We start from the raw sequence: 11159 nt of genomic DNA, 5'->3' as shown, positions 1-11159 counted from the left end.
TTAATGGAATAAGTGAGTGCTTATAGTGTGCAAGGGATTTTACGAATCTGAAACGAATATGAAGAAAATTCACATATGTTTCGGAGAATTCTGTACAGCATTATTTAATAAATTTATAGATTCCCCATAGTTTCTTTAGTACTATATTAAACCTGTTTGTGAACATATGGCAACAAACGAATGCACAGAAGTGTAAAATGTTAGGCTGACATCAAAACTCTTAACTTATTAACACGACTATCCTGAAAATGATGAAGAATGTTGTATTTTGTGGTAAAATGCTGCGTAAAAAATGACATGCATAAAAAAACCAACTGAAAGCAGTGCTTGTGTGTCGCATTTCTGAAAAACTTTTTTTTTTTACACTTAAACTGTACCTTGCGTTACAGTAACGACAGTTTTGTTTCCATCTGTAACGTAACAAATTACATGTTAAAGTTGTGTGTCCTGTATTTTATACTACAGTCTAGACAATGATCTTACAAATCAATGTGCATGTATCTAATCCTCCACTTCACTTAACATATTTCTCAATAAATTAATACGTAGAGAGTCTCTTACATCACAGAAGTTTAGATTCTCAGTTTCGTTTCAGTTTCTTTGATTTAAATAGTTTGGAGATGAGAAACCTAGCAATGCTGTAGAGAGCTATACAAAAGGTCACTATAACGGCCAGAACGAAGGCAATGACATCCAGCAGTAAGTACTGGTACCAGGTAAGATCTTTCGCTGCACTGCGCAGTTGTGGTGCTCCGTTGTGGCGAAGTACGTACTCAATCCACCAGATGGCCTTAGGAAGGGTCTCTTCCTTATGTTCGCGATAAACTGCTGACAGCTGCTTCATGTTCTCGCTTATCCTGTAGACAGAAAGAATGGTGATGATGGTTTATTTCCAATGTAGGTTATTTGTAATTGTAATCACTAAGTATTTAGTTGAATTTACAGCCTTCACATTTGTGTAGCTTATCACGTAATCGAAATTTAGCGGATTACTTTAGTACTCATGTGAATAACTTCACACTTTTCTTTATTCATGGTCAACTTCCACTTTTCGCACCACACATATCTTATCTAAATTATTTTGTAATTCGTTTTGGTCATCTAATGACTTTACAAGACGGTGAATGACTGCATCATCAGCAAACAATCTAAGAGAGCTACTCAGATTGTCTCCTATGTCGTTAATATAGACCAGGAACAATTGTGGGCCTATAACACATCCTTGGGAAACGCCGGAAAATACTTCTGTTTCACTCGATGACTTTCCGTCTATTCTGACAGGAAATCACGAATCCAGTCGCACACCTGAGACGATATTCCATAGGCAAGCAGTTTAGTTAGAAGACGCCTGTGAGGAACGGTGTCGAAAGCCTTCCGGAAATCTAAAAATATGGAATCAGTTTGACATCCCCTGTCGATAGCACTCATTACTTCATGAGTATAAAGAGCTAGTTGTGTTTCACAAGAACGACGTTTTCTGAATCCGTGCTGACTATGTGTCAATAAATCGTTTTCTTCGAGGTAATTCATAATGTTGGAACACAGTATATGTTCCAAAACCCTACTGCAAATCGACGTTAGTGATGTGGGCCTGTAATTCAGCGGATTACTCCTATTTCCCTTTTTTGGTGTGACTTGAGCATTCTCCAGTCTTTAGGTACGGAGCTTTGTGTGAGCAAGCTGTTGTATATAATTGCTAAATATGGAGCTATTGTATCGGCATACTCTGAAAGGAACCTGACTGGTATACAAATTGGACCGAAGGTCTTGCCTTTATTAAGTGATTTAAGCAGCTTTGCTACACCGAGGATATCTGCTTCTATGTTTCTCATCTTGGCAGTTCTTGATTGGACTTCAGGAATATTTACTTCGTCTTCTTTCGTGAAGGAGTTTCGGAAAACAGTGTTTAATAACTCTGCTTTAGTGGCACTGTCTGTGACTTCACCGTTATTATCGCACAGTGAAGGTATTGATTGCGTCTTGCCACTGGTGTGCTTTACGTATGACCAGAACCTCTTTGGGTTTTCTACCAGATTCCGAGACAGAGTTTCCTGGTGGAAATTATTATAATCATCTCGCATAGAAGTACGTGCTATATTTCGAACTTACGCAAAACTTTGCCAGTCTTGAGGATTGTGCGTTCTTTTAAATTTGGCATTCTTTTTTCGTTGATTCTGCAACAGCGCCCTGACCCGTTTTGTCGTACCATGGGGGATCAGCGCTATTACCTATTAATCTATGTGGTATATACAGGGTGTTTCAAAAATGACCGGTATATTTGAAACGGTAATAAAAACTAAACGAGCAGCGATAGAAATACACCGTTTGTTGCAATATGCTTGGGACAACAGTACATTTTCAGGCAGACAAACTTTCGAAATTACAGTAGTTACAATTGTCAACAACAGATGGCGCTGCAAGTGATGTGAAAGATATAGAAGACAACGCAGTCTGTGGGTGCGCCATTCTGTACGTCGTCTTTCTGCTGTAAGCGTGTGCTGTTCACAACGTGCAAGTGTGCTGTGGACAACATGGTTTATTCCTTAGAACAGAGGATTTTTCTGGTGTTGGAATTCCACCGCCTAGCTCGTTTAGTTTTTATTGCCGTTTCAAATATACCGGTCATTTTTGAAACACCCTGTATCTCTCAATTGCCGCCGATCTCTTCGACATCATTCCACATCTTTTCTACGCTTTCATGATCAGATCGGAAGGAGTGGAGACTGTCTCTTAAAAAGGCGTTAAGAGCATATTTATCATCTTTTTTAAACAGATGTACATTGCGTTTCTTTTTGATGGTTGTAGGTGTTACGGTATTCAGCCTAGCAGCAACTGCCTTGTGGTCGCTAATCCCTGTATTTGTCATGATACTCCCTAGTTGTCCAGGATTATTTGTTGCTAAGAGATCAACTATGCTTTCGCAACCATTTACACTTCGAGTGGACTCATGAACTAATTGTACAAAGTAATTTTCTGAGAAAGCATGCAGTGCAATTTCGGATGACGTTTTATGCCTGCCGCCGGCTTTAAACGTATAATTTTTCCAGCATGTCGAGGGTAGATTGAAGTCACCAACGACTATAATTGTATGAGTGGGGTACCTATTTGAAATGACACTCCATTTTTCTTTGAACTGTTCGGCGGTTATATGTTCTGAGTCGGGGGGAGGAGGGGGGGGGGGGGTCGGTTAAACGATCCAATTAATAGTTCAGCCCGATTGTCAAGTATAGCCTCTACCCGTATATTTCGCAGGAACTATCTACTTCAATTTCACTACAAGGTAAGCTACTTCTGAGAGCAATAAATACTCCACCATCAACTGTGTTTTAATCTGTCCTTTCTGAACACTGTTAGATTGTTTGAAAAAAATGCGGCTGAACTTAATTTCCGGCTTTAGCCAGCTTTACGTACCTATAACTATTTGATCTTCCGTGCTTTCTATTAGGGCTTGTTTCCCAACACAGCTATGACAGTTTACAATTACAATACCGATTGTTTCTACAACTACCTTACTGTGCTTTACCTGCCCCCTTTTAGACGGACGCCCTTTCTGTGGTTTCCTGAGACCCTCTAACTTAAAAAACCGCGCAGTCCCTTCCACACAGCCCCAGCTACCTGTGTAGCCGCTTCTTGTGTGTAGTGGACTCCTGACCTATTAAGCGAAACCCGGAAAGCCACCGCCCGATGGCGTAAGCCAAGGAATCTTCAGCCTATTATGGTTAAATAAAATGTACCTATATTTTTAAATTTGCGTCCTTTCTTTGTGTTTTTGTTTTCATTTCAACTTTTTCCCTTGTCTTTCATATTATTTATCTTCCTGTTTATTTTCCTTTCAGCGACGTCTTCTCTCGGTTGTCTGTGCGATCTGTGCTTTTATGCATCGCTTCAGTTTGCACGCCGATATTTTCTTTTTTTACACCTTTATAATCTTACCTTCGGAAAAGTTAGGTGTGTCTCAGGAAACTGTGTTGAAACACTTGTCTGTACATGTTACAAATAAATGACCTGGAAGGTAATATTAATAGTAACCTCAGAACATATTCAGATGATGCAGCTAGCTGTTATGAAGTCTAAAGAAGGCTGCATACAGATGTAACTAGATCATCAAACGTTTACAAAGTAGTGCAAAGTTGGGAACTTTCTTTAAAAATTTCATAAATGTAAAATTGTATGCTTCATAAACATAAAAACCTAACAGCCTATAATTACAACATCTATATAAAAGGCTGTGTGTAACAGTTTGTAGGGATATGAAATGGAACGATCACTTACCTTCAACTGTCTCTATTTAAGGTGGCATTTCTTGTGGTTTACGCTAATCCAATCTCATTTGTCTTGGATTCATATTTCAAATATCATTGATGTGACACTGTTGATATAAAGTCTGTAGGGAGACTGTTACCCACGCTAAGATGGTGGACGAATTTGCGGGATTCAAACTGCATATAATAATAGATACTGAAAATGCTCTGAAAGAATTGCAGGAATGCTCACACGTTTATTTGGCCCACGGGGAATCGCGAAGAAAATGCTGAAACAAATAAACTGGCAGATGTATGAGGGTAGACGTCAATCCGGCCTTGAAAGCACCTTAGAAATCTCAACGACCAATCTTAAGTGGAGAATCTAGATATATTCTATAGCGCCGTAGGTATTGCTCTCTCATTAACTGCGAATTCAAGTGCAAAGAAACATTTAACAGATCAGTTCTTCTGCAGTACACACACGAATGCCACAAGAAGAAACCCTAATATGTGACTTAATGGTAAGAACCCTGTACCGCGCGCTTTACACTAGTTTGTAGAGTGTGGAAGTAGCTACAGATAAGTTCTTGTGGTTTACGGTAATTCAATATCATTTGTCTTGGATTCACATTTCATATATCTCTGTAATTGCAATTTGTAAGCTGTATTCACTGTCGTTGTTTAAGGAAGCATGAAACTTGTTAATAGCAAATAAGATATAATATGCACAGACTAAGTAAGACTACATATGGTTAAAAGTAAATTTTAGAGCGTTTGTGGCACGGAAAGAAAATGGGAAACCTTCTGAGATCCTAAAATTCTTTTGTATATTGTGTTATTGTCTCTAACAACAACAAATGCATTTTAACCAGTCTATTTCTGTGTTACTTTTCATTTACGCCAATATACAGTAGTTAAAGGACTGGACGCTGTTGACTTGTTCACTGAGCAAAGACCTTATGGCCTCCTACCTCTCATTTTAAATGGCTTCGGTCTAAGCCATTTTTCAACAAATGTTTATAGCTCTCTTCGATTACAGTGAGTAATTCGGTTTCAAGAAAATTATTTCTCTATTTCTCTTTACACATCATTGATAGCAACTTCCTCTAAAAACTATTTTCGCCCTTAAGAGTTTCCATGTTGTTTTAAACCATTAGCTGACGACATGGGTATTAGTGTATCTGAGCATCATAACAAGACGAGGCTTTTCGCTTAATAAAAATCGTCCAATGTTTTTACGCTCCTTACACAAAACGAGGCGTCTGGCATTTACCAGCGTGATGTATGGCTTATGATCAGCCGCTCGACCGTGAAATCCAAGTTTTCTCACCTCCCGCCTAACTGTTGTAGAACTTGCAGTGGATTCTGATGCTGTCTGTAATTCCTGTGTGATGGTATGTGGATAGATGTCTGCCTATTACACATTACGACCCTCTTCGACTGTCGGCGGGCGAGATCGGCCTGTTCACTTTTGCGCTGCACGTGTCCCTTCACGTTTCCACTTCACTGTCACATCGGAAACAGTGGACCTAGGGATGTTTAGGAGTGTGGAAAGCTCGCATACAGACGTATGACACAAGTGACACCCAATCACCTGACCACGTTCGAAGTCCGTGAGTCCCGACCGCCCCATTCTCCTCGCTCATGATGCGTAATGACTTCTGAGGTCGCTGATGTGGAGTGCCTGGAAGTAGAGGCAGCACAATGCACCTAATATGAAAAATATATCTTTTTGGGGGTGTGCGGATACTTTTGATCACGTAGTGTATCTGGACCACAAAGCGATCAAGTTCGACAATGTTCCTGGGTACATTACGCGTCCCCGTCTTTCGCCATATGAGGGTTCGTTCAGTTACGGTTTTCTCACCATTGTCTATTAATAATAAGAATGATTGACTGACATTGTTCTTACCTTTTATCCGCAATAAGCCTCCGAATGGCGTCCGAAATCGTGTCTTTTGTGACGTCCAAGAATTTGAGCTGGATGCCGATGCCAGCATGTACCATTTTCGCCACATTGTGGTGCTGGTCGGAGAAGAAGGGCATCCCCAGAAGAGGAACTGCGTGGTAGACGGCCTCGTTAAAGCTCTGCAGACCGCCTTGAGTGATGAACACGTGGACATTAGGATGCGCTGTAAGCCAGAAAACAGAAAGTTACTGAAACAGCACAAGGAGTAAAATTTTCCTAATTTGTTTCTATAATTTTACATTAAAACGTACATCTGCGATCTGTAAGCCAGTGTACGGAGTTTAATGGAAGGTGCACAGTGGTTAAGTGTCTTTCCAACAACTTATTGTCACTTGCTCCAGTTCCGTTAGCGGATGGCACAAGGGAAGACCTACGGTCAGTAACTACATAATGACGAATTCTCTAATTATGCTGTCATATGATTATGGCAGAAGTTAGTGCAAGTAAATTTATACGTCTCGTATCGTCCTGGGAAGTGTTCTGTCGTAGTTTTAATTTCTCTTTTAGTACCTACCTCTGGATATTGGTGAGTATGACGTTTAACCTAAGTTGGTGAGGGTCTCGAATTGAGGAAAATTACACAAGGACTGTTGGACTGAGAGTCTTATACGCGACTCCGTTCATGGATAAATGACGTTTCCTGTAACTGCGTAAACCGGACGGCACAATAGAGGTGGGGGAAACGGTAGTGGTGGGGAACAGTTGTAAAGCATCGAGGCGCTGCAGGGGAGCTGTACCTCAACAGCTGAAGCCTATGCACAGACGTTTATCTTGTGTAACTGGAAAGGTACAGCTAGAGAGTCTCAAAACAATCTTGTTAACATATTATGTCAGTATGATCAATAATTCGACAAATGTAGACCTTTAAACTAAACAGTTTGTCACCAGAGTAACGAAAAATAAATATCCACATAAAAATATTGGCCAGGTGCGAGAAGGACTCTTGCACTGCATTTGTACAGTTCATCCATCCTGTGAATCGAGAATTTCAACGATTTTTGCCTATTATCGATATCGATACTGGCAAGGAATTGTTCCTGGGAATTTCAAGACCGTATCAAAATTTCTTCAGTAGTTCTTCAGACTAGCCCGGACATGCAAAAAGAAGTGAACTGTGTACTTCAGTTTGTATATGCAGAGGGAGAAGATCTCCTACAATATTTTTTATTTATTTACTAAAACATGACTGCAACTTCCAGTTTATATTTCCGTGCAATAATATTGGTCCATTATGCTTTTCACGGATGCTGAATACATCGTATGTTTGAATGGCAAAAGATATTTTTATGTGATATAATCACAATTTAACAATTTTCAATTTTTTATGCTTTACTTGTACTGTCAAACCTTGATTCTTACCAAATTTCATGATTCTAGGTCAACGGTAAGTATCCTATAGGTTTTGATACGTGAGATTTGCTAGTATCAAAATATGTGGCGTACATGATCTATATTTTGATTGCATTGACTTAGAAGCCTAAATTTCTTATACAGTTCAGGAACCATATACTTAAGAATGTGGCAAATTTGACAGGGATACGCCAAACTGTTCCAGAAAAACAGGTTTTTTCAAAGACAAACTGACACTCAGTTAAAAAATGGCAAAACAATATTTTTTGATGTTGTATAAATACAAATTAACAATGTTCGGGTTTTTTCCTTATACTCTAAAAACTTTGTTTCTTCTCAAATTTCACGGTTCTAGGTCAACAGGAAGCGCCCTATAGGTTTTGATGAGTGAGTTTTCGGGTATCAAAATATGTGACATTAATGGCCGTATCTTTTGACTGAAGTGACTTACAAGCTTGAAATTTTTTCACTTTCAGGGGATCACAGACCTTAAAATGTGACATAAATTTTAACTTGAAACGACTACCCGGTGCTGAGGAAAAGGATTCCTAACTGTCGAGCAGACAGAGAGATAGAGAGACAGAACGTTCCTGCAAGGGTTCCATTTTCACAGATTGAGACAAGCAGTCCTGAAAAAGTATAAACCAAAGCAATAGAAGTCCAGTCACGCGCTGCCACGAGAAATTAACATAGAAAAATGGATGAAATGTGGCATAGCGGAGAATGTCGCTTACTGCTATACTGAAAAGAAAATACGTCATGTGGGAATTATATGTCCGTTCCTGGTAGCTTGTTCGAGGATTTCACCTAAAAACAAAATTTTCTTTTTCTTCTGCCGCATCTTTCCAAAACAGTGATGACTTGTGGCGTACTTGTAGCTATTTCTCCGTCTTTCTATTGTATATTCCTTCTATCGTGCGATTAAAATAGGTGATGGTTCCAGAGACCCACTCAGACAAAGTTTTTAGAGAGAATTTTGCTGCCTCGTTTGCCGGTTTCGTCAGAAACGTAACGGTATTGCATGCAGTCGCCAGTACCTGTTTAGAAGGAACTCCTTCTGGAAGTTGGGTGCGCGAACACTAAGGTGTCATGCAGTGTAGTGAAGAGGCAGCGCCGAGAACAATCGAAGTGTGCAGGCGACAGTCAACTGATGTGGCCGCCCTTCGGGAACGGTGGGACGGAATGGCCCAGCATCAGAAAGAGGATGCGTTTTTGCGCTGGTGTTAGCTTTAATAGAATTCACCCACAGAATTTCGATCTAGCATCTGCCTGGAAGTACGCTTTACCTCCCCATATTCACGAATAAGAATATTGTTGGTATTTCGGTTATTGACATTGAATACGGTGTGATCCGATTTTCCATTCCTGTCGCATGCTAGATCTTCTTTTCATATCAGCGTACCTGCTTCATCCCACATCATCCGACAATCTGCCTAATCTACTCATACTGTCCCTGCGGTTCTTTTCTTCCGTCATCCCTTCGACTATACGAGGTGTGGCTAGAAAAAAACCGGACTAGTACTGGTGAAACAATAAAACGAATGCAATAAGGCTGAAAGTCGCGTGGCCTGTCACGTGACTCTCGCTCCGCCTACTGCTCGAGTTTCATCTGCCTCCTGCACTCAGTCTGCCCGTGGCGTCTATTTTAAGTAGTTGACGTTTTGTCTGTGCGTCGGAAAATGTTGAGTGTACAGAAAGAACAGCGTGTTAACATCAAATTTTGTTTCAAACTAGGAAAATCTGCAAGTGAAACGTTTGTAATGTTACAACAAGTGTACGGCGATGATTGTTTATCGCAAACACAAGTGTTTGAGTGGTTTAAACGATTTAAAGATGGCCGCGAAGACACCAGTGATGACACTCGCACTGGCAGAACATTGTCAGCAAAAACTGATGCAAACATTGAAAAAATCGGTAAACTTGTTCGACACTTTCCTTGTCAACTCCTGTTAACTCAGACACTGCTCTGATTGTTAAACGGCGATCTTGTCGAACAAGTTTACCGATTTTTTCAATGTTTTCATCAGTTTTTGCTGACAATGGTCTGCCAGTACGAGTGTCATCACTGGTGTCTTCGCGGCCATCTTTAAATCGTTTAACCCACTCAAACACTTGTGTTTGCGATAAACAATCATCGCCGTACACTTGTTGTAACATTACAAACGTTTCACTTGCAGATTTTCCTAGTTTGAAACAAAATTTGATGTTAACACGCTGTTCTTTCTGTACACTCAACATTTTCCGACGCACAGACAAAACGTCAACTACTTAAAACAGACGCCACGGGCAGACTGAGTGCAGGAGACAGATGAAACTCGAGCAGTAGGCGGAGCGAGAGTCACGTGACAGGCCACGCGACTTTCAGCCTTATTGCATTCGTTTTATTGTTTCACCAGTACTAGTCCGGTTTTTTTCTAGCCACACCTCGTATATTTCAGCAACGACTCAGCTCGTAATTTGTGTCCAGCCGTTCTGTCCCTTCATATCATTATGGTCTATATTAAGACGAGGGTTGGAACTTTAATAACGGCAACTATTTACAGCTCGTACAAAATAGATACTTGTTTAGAAGCTTTGCCGACCTTCAAAGTAGTCACCAGCATTGTGTATAACCCGTTGCCAGCGATGTGGAAGTCGTAGGATACTCTTAGCACTGCCAGTTCTGTTGACAGTTCGAGCGACGCAGTCTATTGCCAGAAGAATTTGTAGCAGTTCTGAAGCGAATGCCGTGAAGTGTTTCCTTCAGTTTAGAGATCGAGTTGAACCCACGAGGACTTAGGCCAGGGGAGTGCAATAGGTGGTATAGCACTTAGCAGCCCCATCAATCAAAGAAATCAGCAACAGCTTGCACTGCGCGTGCTTGAGCATTGTCCTGCAAAATGATGGTCAGGTCCCGCAGAAAGTGTCATCACTTCTGTCTCTAAGCTTGTCGTAGGTTGTGTTCCAAAAATTAACAGCATAGAAACAGAAGTGATGACTCTTTCTGCAGGACCTGACCATCATGTTCCAGGACAATGCTCAAGCACGTAAAGTGCAAGCTGTTACTGGTTTGATGGGGCTGCTAAGTGCTACACCACCTACTGCACTCTCCTGACTTAAGCCCTCGTCAGTTCAACTCGATTTCTAAACTGAAGGAAACACTTCACTGCATTCGCTTCAGAACTGCTACAAATTCGTAGGCCAATAGACCGCGCCGCTCGAACTGTCAACAAAGCTGGCACTGCTGAGAGCATCCTACGACTTCCACGTCGCTGGTAACGAGTTATGCACAATGCTGGTGACTACTTTGAATGTCAGTAAAACTTTGAAACACGTATCTATTTTGTACGAACTGTAAATAAATAGTTGCCACTATTAAAGTTCCAACCTCGTATTTTTCCTCGTTCCAGTGCATCTGCATTATTTACCCGATCATTCTCTTTGATCTTTAACAGTCTTCCGATCTTTTCAGTTCTGTCTACCTCGCTACTCACATTTCCCATACATCCGGAGCTGGCTCCAAAACGTAGCTCTTTATTCTTCTGGTCTCAAGACCCTTTTTTTAGCAGTTGTTTATTTTCATATCGTGACATGTTGCCTTGTGACATCTTTGCTAC

General features: G+C 40.7%; 1 protein-coding gene across 2 annotated transcripts in view; it reads right to left on the bottom strand.

Moving 5' to 3' along the window:
- Positions 1-204: 204 nt before the first annotated feature.
- The window catches only part of LOC126252610 (UDP-glucosyltransferase 2-like), a 73712-nt gene continuing 62757 nt past the window's right edge, over positions 205-11159 (bottom strand). For both annotated transcript variants that reach the window (XM_049953513.1, XM_049953511.1), the window contains 2 exons: positions 6157-6376; positions 205-857 (listed from right to left, as the gene is read on the bottom strand). In XM_049953513.1, the coding sequence (XP_049809470.1) occupies positions 581-857; positions 6157-6376 (497 nt within the window). In that variant the 3' untranslated portion in view covers positions 205-580. The remainder of the gene's footprint in view (positions 858-6156; positions 6377-11159) is intronic.

Source organism: Schistocerca nitens, chromosome 4 (genome assembly GCF_023898315.1).
Source record: "Schistocerca nitens isolate TAMUIC-IGC-003100 chromosome 4, iqSchNite1.1, whole genome shotgun sequence".
In the NCBI taxonomy this organism is placed as follows: domain Eukaryota; kingdom Metazoa; phylum Arthropoda; class Insecta; order Orthoptera; family Acrididae; genus Schistocerca; species Schistocerca nitens.
Note: the sequence above shows the minus strand (reverse complement) of the source record. Positions and strands in the feature narration are given on the sequence as shown.